At 37.4% G+C, this 17,023-nt stretch overlaps 2 protein-coding genes across 3 annotated transcripts; both read left to right on the plus strand.

Annotated features, from left to right (window-relative positions):
• Positions 1-1,731: 1,731 nt before the first annotated feature.
• On the plus strand, positions 1,732-12,232 carry LOC147546290 (regulator of nonsense transcripts UPF2). The gene is made up of 17 exons (XM_086633447.1): positions 1,732-2,113; positions 2,348-2,434; positions 2,558-2,645; positions 3,814-4,016; positions 4,383-4,736; positions 5,437-5,541; positions 5,683-5,810; positions 6,142-6,318; positions 6,459-6,540; positions 7,410-7,700; positions 7,785-7,982; positions 8,101-8,202; positions 8,411-8,662; positions 8,789-9,007; positions 9,149-9,319; positions 9,588-9,773; positions 10,797-12,232. The coding sequence occupies exons 2-17, from the start codon at positions 2,384-2,386 to the stop codon at positions 11,763-11,765; spliced, it is 3,576 nt and encodes a 1,191-aa protein (XP_086489573.1). The 5' UTR covers positions 1,732-2,113; positions 2,348-2,383; the 3' UTR covers positions 11,766-12,232.
• A 495-nt stretch (positions 12,233-12,727) lies between these two features.
• LOC147546291 (large ribosomal subunit protein uL4) lies at positions 12,728-15,596 on the plus strand. Of its 2 annotated transcripts, none has more exons than XM_086633454.1 (2): positions 12,728-14,009; positions 15,255-15,596. In XM_086633454.1, exons 1-2 carry the CDS (start codon positions 12,903-12,905, stop codon positions 15,366-15,368), a joined length of 1,221 nt encoding a protein of 406 aa, XP_086489580.1. In that variant the 5' UTR covers positions 12,728-12,902; the 3' UTR covers positions 15,369-15,596. The 2 variants fall into 2 exon arrangements, with proteins under 2 accessions (XP_086489580.1, XP_086489581.1); XM_086633455.1 differs by having other exon boundaries at positions 12,743-14,009; positions 15,258-15,596.
• The last annotated feature ends 1,427 nt before the right edge of the window (positions 15,597-17,023 follow it).

Below are 17,023 nucleotides of genomic sequence, written 5' to 3' on the forward strand. Positions count from 1 at the left end.
TTTGTGACCAGCTTCCTTTATGGTCCCATTTTTTTGTAAATTCAAATATGGCCCCCTTTTGTTAACAGTGTCAGTTAACTTTAGTGGTTAACTCTTTTGTTTCCATTATTGCTCTTGTTATAAAAGAGATTTGAAAATTCAAATTTGGCCCCCTTTTAATATGGGCCAATTCAAAAAAAAAAATCAATTATTTTGGACAAAGTTAAGGGGCCAAAATGAAATTCAAAATAAAAAACACTTTAGATACCATATCTTTCCCTCTCTTTTATCCACCTCATCAAAACCAAACACCTCATCATCTTCTCCGCTGAAGGTCGCCGGCCGGCCAAATTTTCCGGCGACCTTCAAACTTTTAAAAAAAAAAAATTGAACTTTCTCTCTCTTGTTCTTCCATCTCTCTCTCTCCTTCATCTTTCTCTCTCTCTCTTCTTCTTTCCCCCTCTCTCTCTCTCTCTTTCTCTCTCTCTTTTTCCCCCCATTCTCCCTTTTTTCCCTCTCTAGACCTCTGGCGAAGTAGTCTTCGTCGGAGGTTTGGTGAACCAGCGAACCAGACCATTGAAGGTCTGGTTCGCTCGCCAGATCCGGCGATCTAGCAGACCTTCGAAGGTCTGTTAGGTCGCCAGATCTGGTGACCTTAGAATCGCCAGATCTGGCGACAAACCAGACCTTCGAAGGTCTGTTAGCTCGCCAGATCTGGCGACAAACCAGACCTTGGAAGGTCTGTTAGCTCGCGCAGATCTGGCGAGCGAACCAGACCATCAATGGTCTGGTTCGCTGGTTCACCAGACCTTCAATGGTCTAGTTCGCTGGTTCACCAGACCTCCGGCGAAGACTACTTCGCCGCAGGTCTAGAGAGAGAAAAAAGGGAGAATGGAGGGAAAGAAGAAAAGAGAGAAAGATGAAGGAGAGAGAGAGAGAAAGTTCAATTTTTTTTTTGTTAATGTTGAAGGTCGCCGGAAAATTTGGCCGACCGGCGACCTTTAACGGAGAAGATGTCTGGTTTTGATGAGGTGAATGAGAGAGGGAAAGATATGGTATCTAAAGTGCTTTTTATTTTGAATTTCATATTGGCCCTTTAACTTTGTCCAAAATAATTGATTTTTTTTGGAATTGGCCCATATCAAAAGGGGGCCAAATGTGAATTTTCAAATCTCTTTTATAACAAGGGCAATAATGGAAACAAAAAAGTTAACCACTAAAGTTAACTGACGGTGTTAACAAAAGAGGGTCATATTTGAATTTACGAAAAAAAAGGGTCATAAAAGAAGCTGGTCACAAAGTAGGGGGCCAAATAGGAATTAACTCTTTTTTTTAGGGTTTTTTGAGCTTACCCCCTCAAAATTAATTGGTAATTGAGTTTACCCCCTTCAGTAATTGGTAATTGAGCTTACCCCCTTAAATTTAGATTTTTTGTCAAAACTACTAAGGATATGTTTGGTATGTGATAATAAAATCATAAAGTAAATAATATATAAACAAAATCAATCTTTACTAATCATATTCCTGACCAAATCAAACAATAAAATGAGGTAGAATCCTTAATATGAATCATATTGAAGAATAGTTGTTCTTGGTAGTGGCAATTATTTCACGTATGCCAAACATAGCCTTTGTGTTTTTGTCACTAATAGTAAGTCTAAGGGGGTAAGCTCAATTACTCATTATTGAGGGGGGTAAACTCAATTACCAATTAGTGACGAGGGGGTAAGTCCAAAAAACCCTAAATATAATGTCTCTTGTTGTCCATATAAAGAAATCCCTTACTAGAATGTCGACTCATATAACTTTTGCCTTCACAAAAGCCCAGCCCAGTAAGTAAAATTGGGTTTTACGGGCCGCCGGTTAAAGCCTAGCCTTAGTAATATCGGCATCTCCAATCAAGTCGGTACACAAGTACTATCTTCTGCTATTCCCATTCTTGTTTCGTCTCCTTCCTGTTTGAAACCTTCGTTTTGGAACCCTAGTTAGCCCTAATGGAGTTCTTATCCCCACGATGTTTTCTCAACCTGAGTTTAATAATCTAAGAAACTCGTAGCCGCTGTCACTGAATTTGTTCTTAAAGGAGACTTCTCAAAGAAATTCGATCAGATTAACAAGTACTGCAACTTATTTGGTATGCTTTTAGGGTTTCATGTTCTTCACCAGAGTATTATATTTTTCCATTTTTTGTAACTTAGGTGTTCATTTTCTTGAATTTGACTGATTTATGTGTATTTTTTGAGTATTTATGATTAGTTCGTTACATTATAGTCAAATTGTGGTATAATTGGAAGGCATAAGGTATATTTTCGATTTAAAGTTGCCGAAAGAGAGTGATAATCTTACTTGAGTTAGTAATTCTTATTAGATTTGAGGTTACTGGTATAGTTTTGATCTGATTGTCATGGATCAACCGGAGGATGAATGCCAAGCCCGGGATAAACAAAGCCATGAGGTATCCATTTAGTTCTCCTAGTGACTTCATCTACCAATGAACTGAGAATTGAGCAAATTTTGTCAATATTTCTCGAGATTAAAGGCTTCTGTGTTTTTGATGATTTTTTTTCTCGGGTAACAGGAAAACATTTCCCGTCTCGAGTTACTGAAAAAATCATTTGAAGCAAAGATGGCTTTGCGGCAAAGAAATTTGCACCCTGAAAGGCCAGGTCAGTAAACGACAATTGTGACTGAAAACATTTTATCGAGTGTTATTTCCATTAAATAAACATGGGTTTGAATTTATCTTGTCTTGGAATGTATTATTTGTTTTGTTTTGGCATCCGGAGGAGGAATTTATTGATTCAAATATTCAATATCCACCTTGAACTTTCCTACAACAACTTGATTCTTATTGTGCATGGAAGCATGTTGTCATTTGTGTTTACTCTATATTCTCATAGGTGCCTACACGGATGAATATAAGCACAAAACTGATCCTTTAAGTCCTTGTCCTCTATATATGTCAAAGCCTCAAAGGTACCCGTGCAATGAAGCACTTAAAAATGTGGGCTACTTTCTGAAAAATTAAGTGCACTCGGTTATCTAATCACTTATAGAACAGATGGTGTTAATGCCGTACTAGTGGAAATTTACCAAATTTGTACAATTTAAAAGAACGGCTCTGTCATTGTAATATTGTATCCACTAATTCGGGGCATCTTTAGACTTAGTTAATCAGTTGGAGGATGCAACTCCTAATGAAGGAACAAAATATTGGGTTCAACGGAAATTTCGGCCAGTTCGGAAATGGAAATATTTCGGTTAGTGTCATAGTGTGGAAATTTTACAAGTCCATGAAAATGATAAAAATATGATGCAATTGTATGTAACAAGATTACTTAACCCTAAATAAGTATAAAAATGATGTATATAACGGAATAATAAGTCTATCGTTTGATCGGGTATTAACAATTACACATTTACTTTCGAGGGTAAATTGATTAACTTATTGATAATAACTCCCGAAAGATAACGTTCTTACAGATAATAGTTGAAGGTTTTAAATTACGATTTACGCCTCAAGGCGGTTTGCTCTCACAAGGCGAGGCGGTGCCTCGAGGCGTACGCCGTAACCGTTTTTCCGAACATTGATAGTTAACAAACTCTGTTAATTTGAGTACCGAAATTTATTGAATTTTCATTCCTTGCCTAATAGGTAAGATGACGTGCACCAATGTTGCTCATAGTTTTGGTTCTTAGTCTTGTATTAGTAAAACAAGCTTAGCTGCTATAATTTGTGTAGTAGAGTTGGACAGATCTCTTGTTTTTTTGTTCGTGGTTGGAAATGTAATTCGTGATGGCGTGATCCTTAAGCATTTTGTAATTATTTTTCAGATTCAGGCTTCCTTAGGACACTAGATTCTAGTATTAAACGCAATACAGCTGTTATTAAGAAGCTTAAACAGATTAATGAAGAACATAAAGAGGGGATGATGGATGAGTTAAGAAGCGTCAACTTGAGCAAATTTGTCAGTGAAGCTGTGACAGCTATCTGTGATGCCAAACTTAAAGCTTCAGATATACAAGCTGCTGTTCAGGTGATTGTGCTTGTGCCTTGCATATGAAACTAAAATCAATAAATAATCTCAAACAATTTATACAGAGTGTACACATTTTCTTTGCTCTCCTTCTCATTGAGATTTTACTTGGCGTTACATCTGCCTTTTGCACATAAAAGTGGTATTCTGATTGTTAACAATCACAATATGCACATTATTTGACTGGGATATGGACCATATGGTATGACCTAACCGATCTTACGGCACTGCAACGTAAAGTTTTCCACCTTTTATTTTGCTTTTGTTGATTACTGCAGATTAAAGAATTACTTGGACTATTTTCCTTAGTAAATTACCTAGATTAAGTCACTTCCTTACCGTTTCTTACATGTCTCTGTTTTATAGATATGCTCCTTGCTTCATCAGAGGTACACAGACTTCTCTTCCAACCTAACCCAGGGATTGTTGAAAGTATTCTTTCCTGGAAAATCAGGTGATGACTCGGACACCGATAGGAACTTAAAGGCCACGAAGAAACGCAACACCTTGAAACTTCTTCTGGAACTTTATTTTGTTGGAGTTATCGAAGACGCAAGCATTTTCGTTAACATTATTAAGGATCTTACTAGCTCAGATCACTTGAAAGACAGAGATTCAACGTCGACGAATTTATACCTTTTACAAAATTTTCTTAAACAAGCCAGAAGTTTCATTGGGCTACCACATTCTGGAGAATCTGGACAGGAATTTGAAGAAGAGGTTTGCAAATTCCCCCTCCCCTAACTACAAATAATCAGTTGTCCTTGTTGACTACTATGATAAGCGTTAAAGTATCTGATTCTGGTTTTGCGTAATATCTCGTGCATTTTTGGTTTCTTACTTGAGAATTTAGATATTTTTATGGTATCTTGCCACCAATCATCACAGACCTGATTCTTACAACAGTTGTGGATGTATTGTTAGTTTAGTTGATAACATGGTGGGAGAGGCCAAAAGAACTTTTCTAGTTAGTAGTTACAACTTACAAATATACTTTCACTGTTCTTGGCTCACATATTTAATGACATTCTGAAATCATCAAAATATACTAGTTGGTGGTACACGTTTAATATTTTTAGCTCTCACGTATGAAATTGATGTTTATGATATATTAATGTCCTACCTCCTCCTGGATATAAATGTCCTAAGTGGTTCCCTTGTGATTGATTCAACCCAAGAACTTTATTCCCACCAAGCCACTTAGGAGAATGGCTCAGACCACAGTACATATAGTTATGTACTGTTAACAAAACTAATTGACGTTTATATTTTGCTGGTAACAAAAAACCACTACGGGCTTTTTTATGTGTGTATAAGTTTAATCATTAGACATATTCTCCTTTCTAGCAAACGTTGTCTGGTTAACTTTTAGATATTTTTTTCTAGTGTCTTTTAGGTTTTAACTAACCCCTAATTGCAGTTTTTTAAAGGCCTCAATATCACGGCAGATCAGAAGAAATTCTTTAAGAAGGCATTTCACACATACTATGATGCAGCTGCGGAACTACTTCTGTCAGAGCATGCTGTAGGTTCACTTTTATTCGGAACTTTGAAGGAACTTAAGAAATTTTCTAGTTTTAGTGTTTTGTTCTAGTTATGCACTACAAATATATTGTCCTCCGTTGAATATGATAAGTTGCGGATCGTGTATTTGCAAATCTTGTAGTTGCTTCTCGAAATGGAACACGAGAATTCAAAAATTTTTAATGCTAAGGGAGAACTCAGCGATGAAAGTTCATCTCTCTATGAGAAGCTGCGGAAATCTTTTGATGGTCTCTTAAGTGGTGTCTTATCGTAAGTTTATTCACTTACTCGTGTTTCCTACGTCACTTGGTTGTATGGCTTCTTTAAATGTTTTCAATTATCAACCAAGACTTTTCGCAGTTGATTATTCTTAGGGCATAAAACGTTTGCTCTAGTTAAAATTAATAAAGGAAATACATACTTTTTAATAGAATGGGACACCGCTACCAGTTAGAATGGCTAATGACTATTTGTTTAACAGGTCATGTGTCTTCAAGATTTTAATGAGTAACCAATAACATCTTAAAGATGTAGTTGTTTTGTGCTTTTACCTTACCTGCTCTTTTAACTACCGCTTTCTCTCTTTCAATCTCTGTTATAGTTTGGCCGAAGCACTTGATACGCAACCTCCTGTCTTGCCAGAAGACGGTCGCACGACCAGGGTTTCTACTGTCGAAGATGTATCATCTCCTGCTGCTGGGAAACAATCGTCTGTTCTGGAACCTGTCTGGGATGATGAAGACACAAGGGCTTTTTATGAATGCTTGCCTGATCTAAGGTCTGATTTGATAGTAACATCTTCTTTATGTGATAAGTTTAAAGTATTGTCCAGTATTCTCTCTGGTCAAGAGACAGTAGTTTTGATGTAGTATGTAGTTTACTACGTATTCTTAATTTTTCTGATATTGTTCTATATAGGGCATTCGTTCCTGCTGTGTTGTTGGGAGGAGCAGAGCCTAAGGTCACTGAGCAATCTACAAAAGTGCAAGAACAACCAACTGTAAGTAGCTTTTCATCCCTGATTTTTGCCTTCATTTGATCAATTAGTTGCTGTCTAGCATGTTCAACCTCCATTCATAAAATAAGAGGATGATGACTGTCTTGTACTGCTATAAGTGTTAGCCGGTCAGCCACAACGGTCATGACTCATTAGCTCATAAACATTCATACAGTTAACATGGGCTGTATTTATTAAAATGCTTAAATTTTTATGAAGTAATACTTGGTTAAGGTTTTATAGTACTTGCTTTTATAACACATTGTTCCTTTCTCTGTTCTTATAAGCGTAAATAGTTGGTTAGTTGCGCATGGGTCAAACTTTGGCTTATAGTACGAAGCCCAAGTATTACTTTATTTACTCGGGAGAGACCTCAGGTTACACGTATATATATTTTCTTCCCATTCTCCAAAATCTTTATCAAAGGAAGATTAGAGGGAGGGGGTTACTCTTGATGATTTTACCGAACTCATCTTGGGCTCTGGCTATACTCTATCTGAAAGTGAGTCTTGAGACTTGAGTAGCCTCAGTTACTTGCAAGTCCGGATAAACCAAACTCAGGCTGGGCTAAGGCCACTAGGCTACAAGGAATCTCGAGTGGAATCCCATGTAGCTCTCGATTTTCTCGGGAGTCCAACAGGACAGATCTTGGCATCTGAAAAGAGCTTGAATATGATGGCCAATTGATACTATCTAACCAAATTCTTCTGCTGATATTCAAGATAAATAGAAATATATAGATATATGAGCTATAGACGCCTTTCCTGAAACGTTGGTTGAGTTGGACTGTCGGAAAATGGAAACACTGATGGATTGGGAGAACAGCATTTTTTTATGTGCTTGTCTTCTTATGAACTATTTCTTGCTTGCAGGAATCTACATCTGAGTCAGAGCAAACTAATTTAGCTGCACAAGATGCTTCAGATGGCTGTAATTCTGAAGCTTTGCATGAGGGTACAGCTGATGACGAAGGTAAAGTCAAAGAGGATAGAGATAAAGAAAAGACCAAAGACATAGAAAAGGAGAAAGGGAAAGAAAAAGATGTTGAAAGAAAAGGCCATAGCGAGAAAGAGAAGTTTAAAGGCGTTGAAGGGAGTAATTTGGATGCTCTGCTGCAGAGGCTCCCGGGTTGTGTGAGCCGTGATCTTATTGATCAGTTGACTGTAATCACTGCTTCTCTGCTTCACGGTTTATCGCTTATGACTATCATATTGCCTTCTAAATCTAATCTCCTCTTGCTTTTGCAGGTAGAGTTTTGTTACTTAAACTCAAAATCAAATCGAAAAAGGCTTGTAAGGGCTTTATTCAATGTTCCAAGGACTTCACTAGAGTTACTGCCATACTACTCTCGTATGGTGGCTACACTAGCAACATGCATGAAGGATGTCTCCTCTATGCTATTGCAGATGCTGGAGGATGAATTCACCATGTTGATTGGTAAAAAGGTCTGCAGCATTTGGAAATAAAACACCCTTATTTTATTTCATGATTTTCTTTTTACATACTCCTTGGTTCTGGTTTGCGCTTGTTCCCTTGAGTTATCTCTGCTGGTTATATCTTCAGGATCAAATGAATATTGAGACAAAGATCAGGAACATAAGGTTTATTGGAGAGCTGTGCAAGTTTAAAATTGCACCCTCGCTTTCCGTCTTTAATTGTTTGAAGGTAAGATAGCGTCTTTTCTCTTGTGCTCTGAGGTAATAGGCTTCGTCTCTTTTCTCTTGCACCTCATTCTTGTTTGTTTGAGGTTGAAAGAACTGTATTAAGAAGCAATCTAGAAACAAACAAATGCCTCTAAATGGGGCTAAAACTTCGGATGCGATCACATAGTATCTAATGAGGGCCGAGATGCTGATCTACTTGTTGTATGCAGGGTTGTTTGGAGGATTTCACTCATCATAATGTAGATGTTGCCTGCAATCTTCTTGAGACTTGTGGCAGGTTTCTATATCGATCTCCTGAAACTACAACAAGAATGACAAACATGTTAGAGATATTGATGCGCTTGAAAAATGTCAAAAATTTGGATCCTCGGCACAGTACTCTTGTAGAAAATGCCTATTACCTGTGCAAACCACCTGAACGATCAGCCCGAGTCTCAAAAGTCCGCCCACCACTGCATCAGGTACAAATATATCAAGTTTGTTTACCATAATAAGTTAGTTACAATTCCCATTTGATCTAGCTATTTACCCTTCAATGGTTTCTTGGGCATAAATTTGTTGAACTATCTTTGTTTCTTTTTCTGCAGTACATCCGAAAACTGTTGTTCACAGATCTCGATAAGTCATCTGTTCAGCATGTTCTAAGGCAGCTCCGCAAGTTGCCCTGGAGTGAATGCGAACAGTACTTGTTAAAATGCATTATGAAAGTTCATAAAGGGAAATACAGTCAAGTTGTCCTAATTGCTTTTCTTACAGCTTGTTTGGGCCGCCATCATGATGAATTTGCAGTGGCAGTTGTTGACGAGGTTGGTAATTTCATTTAGCACTTGTTTGGGTCTCGTTAATATGATCTAGACTGTGATGCAGTAACTCCTAAATTGTATCTTCCGCTTATAGTTTTGCAAGTCCTCTTGATGTTCTAAAAGTTCTCATCTTGTTTGTGTAAGGTTCTGGAGGAGATCAGATTGGGTTTAGAGGTGAATGACTATGGAATGCAACAACGCAGAATTGCACACATGCAGTTTTTAGGGGGTCTTTACGACTATGAACTTGTTGATTCCTCTGTTATATTTGAAACTCTTTACCTAATTCTCACTTTTGGCGATGGTACACCTGAGGTATAAATTTGTCCGCTGTCTCGTTCTTGATTTATTACTATATCCTGTATTCCTGTCAAATCGAACACTTGGAGCAGTTCAATAAATGTACTTTTGCCATTGCTATTGAGAAATACATGTCCGGGATAAAACTTTTCTAATGTGAAACACATTACATTTACTCTTTAATTTGTTCCCCTGAAAATACTTCTACAATTCTTTTTCTTGTATTTAGTTATTCTATGGTGGATTGACTTGATAAACCATGTTCCTTCTCATGTTTATATAGCAAGATGTGCTAGACCCACCAGAAGATTGTTTCCGTATTAGGATGATTATAACACTTCTCCTGGCATGTGGCCACTACTTCAACAAAGGTTCTTGGAAAAGGAAACTGGATATGTTCTTACTTTCTTTTCAGATGTACATACTCAACAAAGGTTCGATACCTCTTGATGTTGAGTTCGATTTGCAGGTCAGTTGTGTTCCTTCGTCTAATATTTTCTGAAGTTAAGATATACACATGTAAAAATAATTGTGAAAGTATGCAGTGGCTATTGGGGTATCTAATATTTATAGTGTACATAGTTGGCCAAATGTCGGCTGCTGTGTGGGGCAAAATCTTGTATAATTTCATTCTTACAGAATGTTGTTATAATTGTATAGACATTTTCAAATTTTAAAATTTATACTGCACATGAAAAATGGAGAACGTTCGCATGCAAAAAAGTTCACTGCGTACCAGCGGAGCATTTGATGAAGAAACAGTTCCTGAAAACGTCTTCTTAGAAGTATTTTGAATAGTTTCATATTGTTAGTGAACTAGTGAAGTTACCTTGTCATTTGAGTAGTTTCATAGTGTTCGTGAACTAGTGAAGTTACCTTGTCATTTGAGTAGTTTCATAGTGTTCGTGAACTAGTGAAGTTACCTTGTCATTAGCAAATGGACGACTTCAATAATTTCTACCAGCTTTTAAGATCCTATAGCCTAAGAGTTAGTTGTGTTTCAGACAAAACCATATTCCAATCTATAAACAAATACAGTAATAATGCAGTGATCATTCCTGGAGTCAGGACTAAGTGCACTTGATTTCCCATCAAGTTCCCATGTAGCCCACAACCTTTTTGTTTCTGGGTATGAGATAGAGACCTGAAACTGTCAGTGAATGCATATTGAGCGCTCAATAATACTGCAAGAAATTATTTCCCAAAAATTATGCTTGTGCTTGTTTCACGAGATTTACCAGGGCGGTTACTTCTCAGTTCCTAGTAGTAATCTCATCAAGATCAAGTTTCTTTTTACTCTACGAACTTGAGACCGAGTGCTTCTGTTATGACCTTTTCGCTTTAATTTCATGGAGTATTGAACTTGTAGACCGGAGGTAGAGGCATTCAAGTTCATCATATGAGAATGATTCAATGGTTTTCTAATTATTCACTTTTCTATGGAGCTTCTTTCCTTCTCCCTATACTGGACTTAGCTCATTATTCCTTGCAGGATCTATTTGCGAAATTACGCCCGAACATGACGAGATATATGTCGATTGAGGAAGCTAGTGCAGCACTTAGAGAACTTGAGGAAAATGAGCGCAAAGGTGCAACTGAGAAGATAAACAGTGAGAAGCAGTCTGGAAGGGAAACTCGTAAACCTACAGCCCAGACGAGCTCCATCAACATCAATATCTCTATAAATGAGAAAAGCCAAGCAAATGGTATAGAGGAAAATGGCAGAGGGCATGAAGATGAAGGAGACAGCGAAAGTGATCCTGGAACTGACAGTTTTGTCCCGGGTCATGAAGGTGAGGAAGAATTTTATGAGAGTGAAGACGATGGCGATGAAGATGAAGACGACGAGGGTGCGCATGCTGGTTCTGACGAGGATGATGAAGTGCAAGTCAGGCAGAAGGTAGTAAAAGTGGATCCTGAGGAAGAAGCTGACTTCGACCGCGAGTTTAAAGCCCTTATTCAGGAGAGTTTGGAATCACGCAAGCTAGAAGTACGGGCTCGACCAACACTTAACATGATGATCCCGATGAACATTTTTGAGGGGTCAGCCAAGGATCATCATCCTCATGGAAGGGGTGTGGAAGGGGATAGTGGAGAGGAAACATTGGATGAAGACGGTAATGGTGGTAATAAGGAAGTAGAGGTGAAGGTTCTTGTGAAAAGGGGGAATAAGCAGCAGACTAAGCAGATGCTCATACCTAAGGATTGTTCACTAGTGCAGAGTACAAAGCAGAAAGAAGCAGAAGAATTTGAAGAGAAACAGAGCATTAAGAGGCTGATCTTGGAGTATAATGACAGAGAAGAAGAAGAACTTAATGGAACAGGATCGCAAACGACAAACTGGAGTCAGACTGGGGTAAGTAGACCAACCGGCCGTGGAAGTACTTGGGATGCTGGTAGAGGTGGTGGAGTCCGTCATCGGCAGCACGGCCATGGACTCTATTATGGCAGGAGGAGGTGATAGAGAGAAAGAGAGATCAAACAAACTATTGCTCCGACAGTAACAAATGCAACAAAGAATTCATTTGCGGGAAGGACAGAACAAAAGAGAGAGAAATGAAGTCTCTTCTTGGAGGACAGAATGGTTCGACGGTGGGAATCGATTCAGGTCTTTTGTATGAGCAGGGCGACGTTCACAGTTGTCTCTCTGTACATACTTTCACAAGAAAAGGGATGGCCACTGACCAACTGAAACAATTACACATTTTGCTGTATCAAGTGTTGCCAGTTTTATATTAGAATATATTACGCACAACCTTGTTGTGCCGTGGTGTCCAACGAAGCTGAATACGTTGTCGCATTACCGTAACTTATAGTCCTTGTTACATAAACTAATGGGTGTCTAGCTTGGGGTATCGTAGTTCTTGTATATTACTATTTGAAACCTTATGCAATGCAAATGGTTTGCGGACCTGCTAGTATTTCCGGTTAGTTTGATTTCAAACATCAATATTTACAAGTCTTCGTAATCTTTCTTTTAGTTTACTCATGCATATGGAGAAGTTAATTTGATTGCCGATTTAGTAGCCAACCAACTGTGGAGTCGCACGATATTTAGAAGGCAATTAGATTATTATTTTTTGTTAAGGCAACTAGATTGTGGTTCCAACCATTCGTAACCTAAGTACATTCTTTTATCACTGGCGTACAGAGTTAAGATTGAAGAAAAACTTCATGATCTCATTTATCAACAATGCAATTCAAATCGAATTTGGTTGAGTCCTAGATTTGGTTGAAGTCATTTTGTGTCTCAAAAGAACGACCGAGTAGAGTGTTAATGAGTCATTTTGGTCAAAACGGTTGGACACTCCTCTTAAGTCTATAAGATCATGGGATCGAATTTCGGTAGAAGCAGTTTGCCATCAAAATTTATTTTTTCGGCCTCTAGACCCCTTTCTTGTTGACATAAAGATCATTTTCTCTAATTTTAGGTTTTCCATAGAATGGTGCCGCCAAGTAATCAAACATATAAAGGACATTTTAGTAATTTTGGCTCGTTATATGTAGAGAAGAAAAAAGCTAGGGTTTTTCTTTTCTCCTTGGAGAGACTGAGAGTAGAAGTTGTCTGGTTCTAGGGAACTCTCACTACCAATCATCAATGGCTACCGCTGCAGCCAGACCTCTCGTCACAATCCAAAACTTAGAAGGTGACATGGCTACTGACGGAGGTAACACTCTACCACTTCCCGACGTGATGAAATCTTCAATCAGACCTGATATCGTCAAAGAAGTTCATGCTAATATGTCAAAAAACAGTCGACAACCTTACGCCGTCAGTCGTAAAGCTGGTCACCAAACCTCCGCTGAATCATGGGGAACTGGCCGTGCTGTTTCCCGTATCCCTCGTGTCCCTGGTGGCGGTACTCACAGAGCCGGTCAAGCTGCTTTCGGTAATATGTGTCGCGGCGGACGTATGTTCGCTCCGACACGTATCTATCGGAAATGGCATCGTAAGATCAATCTTAACCAAAAACGATACGCCATTGTTGCTGCTCTGTCTGCTTCAGCCGTACCTTCACTTGTTCTTGCTCGAGGTCATCGTGTCGAAAACGTACCTGAGATTCCTCTCGTCGTTAACGATTCAGCAGAAGGAGTTGAAAAAACATCTGCTGCGATCAAGGTTTTGAAACAGATAGGTGCCTATCCTGATGCTGAGAAAGCTAAAGATAGTCATTCGATCCGTCCCGGAAAAGGTAAAATGAGGAATCGCCGGTATATTTCTCGAAAAGGACCATTGATTGTGTACGGAAATGAAGGAGCTAAGATTGTTAAAGCATTCCGTAATATACCAGGAGTTGAACTTGCTAATGTTGAAAGACTTAATCTGTTGAAACTTGCTCCTGGTGGTCATTTAGGTCGATTCATCGTTTGGACTAAATCAGCTTTCGAGAAGTTAGATTCGATTTACGGGTCATTTGAGAAGAAATCAGAGAAGAAGAAAGGGTATGTATTGCCTCGATCAAAAATGGTGAATGCTGATCTTTCTAGGATTATTAATTCTGATGAGGTTCAATCAGTTGTTAGACCAATTAAGAAGGATAGTAAGAGACCACCAATGAAGAAGAATCCATTAAAGAACTTGAATACATTGTTGAAACTCAATCCTTATGCTAAGACTGCCAGGAGGATGTCTCTTCTTGCCGAGGCTCAACGCGTGAAAGCTAAGAAGGAGAAGCTCGAGAAGAAGAGGACGACAATTCCAAAGGTATATTTTTGTATTACTTTGTAGTTAGCTTGGTTTTTTTACTGCAATGTCCATTAATATATTTTTCGAATTGCTTGATACTCTTATTTACCCCCTACCCTTAATTTATTTAAAATCATCTTAAGAAATGATTATTGATATGTATATATAATCCTCTATAGTTCAATCATGTGATGATGAATCGGTAGACTCTATGCCTAATATGATAACATTGAATAACATTTGTTAATTATGCCACAACTGATTATTATAGTTATGCCCGTGTTTTAGTTGACGCCTTTTTTATTTTATTTTAGATGTCTTACCTTCTATGCAGGTTGCTGATATGTTGACATGTCATAGAGAGACTACTTTTTTCTTAATCGACAGAAAGAAAATAATCTTGTAATCATAAATCATGTGATGCTTTTGTAAACAACATAGAACGACATTGATCACAGGAAAATAATATTACTCTATCTATAACTATGTTGCTATGTGACATGAAAAACTATACAAGTTTAGCCGTATGGATATTGTAGTTCCTAGATTACTAAAGTTAGCGAACGGTGTATGCAAAAAATTGCAAAAATAGGATTAAACATCTATGTTGCATATTTTACTATCTTGGTTATGTCGTTCACTTTTTTCACTTACAAATTTCAAAGTTTAGATCGCCATATGTTATGTTATACGCAAGTGGTATTACCTAGAGTAATATATTGTGGTTGTCGTGCAATGCAATTGTATATGTTACTTGAAATGCATATGTTATGTTATACGCAAGTGGTATTACCTAAAGTGAGTATGTGACAAGAGTAACCTAGTACCCAACTCTGTAAAAATAACTAAGAAGGTTATCCATATGACATAACTAAAAAGGAGGAGCATACAAGTTAGATGTTCTAAAATTGCAGCAAGATAATTTTGTTTGGTTGGTATGCCTTTGGGATTTGTGTTATATGCTGTAGAAACATAATCCTATTCCATTTGGCCGGCCTATATAATACGAAGGAATAATCTTATAGGATGAATATTCATCTATAAAACTGAGACATATTGTGTTAAGTTTGTTAGTATCTGATGCTTCCTTCCCCATCTTGGTACCTTTCTCCATCTCAATAGACTCCGCCGCATAGACTACCCATCTTACGATAATTATTTTTTGTTATACGCTAAATTTCTTTACATTATTACCGATTAACTATTAATCTCCAGAATGTTTAGATAAGCGTCTCAATTTTCGACTTTGTTTTTTTATTATAGGAGGAGGCTTCTGCGATTAGGGCTGCAGGAAAGGCATGGTACCAAACTATGATCTCAGACAGTGATTACACCGAGTTTGATGTCTTCACAAAGTGGCTTGGTGTTTCTCAGTAATTTAATTCCTTTGTTTCCAGGGAAATTTTTCAAAGACTTCCGTTATGTTTTTTTTTTTCTAAAGGTATTTTATTTGGTTTCAGTTATGAATTTGGGTTTTTACATGAGAAAATACATGAGATTTAGGTACAAGTTCCTGTTTTCCCATTTCATTTTGCTTGGAAGAAGTTATATAGTTGCAAGTAAAAAAACATTAAGGAAGAGTAAAATATAAGTTCAGTATGTCTATTTGTTGTGAGTTCACATATTGATGAATGTGTTGCTCTTGAATTAGATCTCTGAGGCTCTTCATTCCATCTTTGCTTTGCTCTGAGGCTTTTGAGAAGGTAGAACACCAAAAACCCTAGGGAGGGAACTGCAAGAGAAAATGCTAGTATTAAAATGCACTTTCAACCTTCAAGTCATCCAAGAGGATGCTTGTAAGATGTATGAAATCCCAGGGGGATATCGCCACAAAACCTGAGTCAGGTTGCCAACTTGTTCAGTTGGTACTTGAGGTAGATCCTAACCATCTATACTGTAGTATGAACTCTCTTGAGGTCGAGTTTAGCTGCAGCAGAATCTAGCTGTTGCAACCCTAGCTTTGATACCTTGAACATGAAATGGTAATTCAAATCAGTTTGGCCATGTTTTCTGCTTCAATATTTTGGATTAGTTTTTGTTTTGGGCTGCTATCCGATTCAAAAATACCTACCCATTTGTCTCCCTAGGGCACCGTTGTTTCATCAATCAACTATTACTCTAAATCACCTTATCCCAATGGGGGATCCGATAGCGTTAACATCTATATCCAATTTAATTTTGTCCATTTAAATTGAGTCCCCTTTCAAACTTTTTTGTTCCTTTGCACAATAGTGGTACTGGTAGGTATCATTGTCAATCTCATCATTCCCAATTTAAAACGTGATTCATGAAGATTAGAAAGAGAGAGAGACAACAACTAGGTCTAGGTTAGAGAGAGAGAGAGAGAGAAACAGACGGGCCAATTTTTTCATTCACTTATATGTCCACACGTAGTAATATAGCTTCCCCATTAGACTAGTCTGTAAATAGAAAGTCTTTGGTAGTAGATTGATTCATGAACAAACTTCCCAAACATAAATACTAGTATAATATTTGTTGTTGTGTCACCTTAAACTATGTGATATTCTCTTTGAATCTGGACTTCATCAGGCACCTGTTTCTTAGGATTTTTATCACTATTTTATTACAAAAAAAAAAAAAATCTAATTCTTTATTAGAAATTTGTAATTTTTCTTTCTTATCGGCTTTTGAGTTCCCAAAAAGGATACGATCTGATTAATTATTAATTAATTCTTTTTATTATGGGACATTTCTTTAGAGATTTATTGAAGAATTTTAAATTAAATTAATCAAGTTGATTTCTTCTTCTCTTAATCTATTTTAAAGTTGAAGATATTTTATTCCCAACAAGGTGGGTCTAAAATAATGGGACTTGTTTTTCTTTTCATATCTACTGACTTCATATTTTTGGCAATAAGATTTACCCAAATGGGTATATGATTATTTTATATCCTTGGGATATGAAGTCCAATTATGTATGACTTTCTTTTTTCCTTATGTTATTAAATAATTTAGATAAAAGGTTGCTTTTATTGTGTGAATCTTCCATATCTGTTTTAGATTCTCATGTT

The sequence above is a fragment of the Eschscholzia californica genome, unplaced genomic scaffold (assembly GCF_041429995.1).
Source record: "Eschscholzia californica isolate CP2 unplaced genomic scaffold, dmEscCali1.0.p SCAF_4, whole genome shotgun sequence".
NCBI classification, from domain to species: Eukaryota; Viridiplantae; Streptophyta; class Magnoliopsida; order Ranunculales; family Papaveraceae; genus Eschscholzia; species Eschscholzia californica.

What these genes read in the sequence shown, in the direction of transcription:
- LOC147546290 (XM_086633447.1), top strand. Translation starts at nt 2,384, where the DNA reads ATGGATCAACCGGAGGATGAATGCCAAGCCCGGGATAAACAAAGCCAT. An exon ending in CTCTTAAGTGGTGTCTTATC is followed by an intron (nt 5,811 to 6,141) that starts GTAAGTTTATTC and finishes TCTCTGTTATAG; the next exon opens with TTTGGCCGAAGCACTTGATA. An exon ending in CCATGTTGATTGGTAAAAAG is followed by an intron (nt 7,983 to 8,100) that starts GTCTGCAGCATT and finishes TTATATCTTCAG; the next exon opens with GATCAAATGAATATTGAGAC.
- LOC147546291 (XM_086633454.1), top strand. Translation starts at nt 12,903, where the DNA reads ATGGCTACCGCTGCAGCCAGACCTCTCGTCACAATCCAAAACTTAGAA. An exon ending in AGAGGACGACAATTCCAAAG is followed by an intron (nt 14,010 to 15,254) that starts GTATATTTTTGT and finishes TTTTTATTATAG; the next exon opens with GAGGAGGCTTCTGCGATTAG.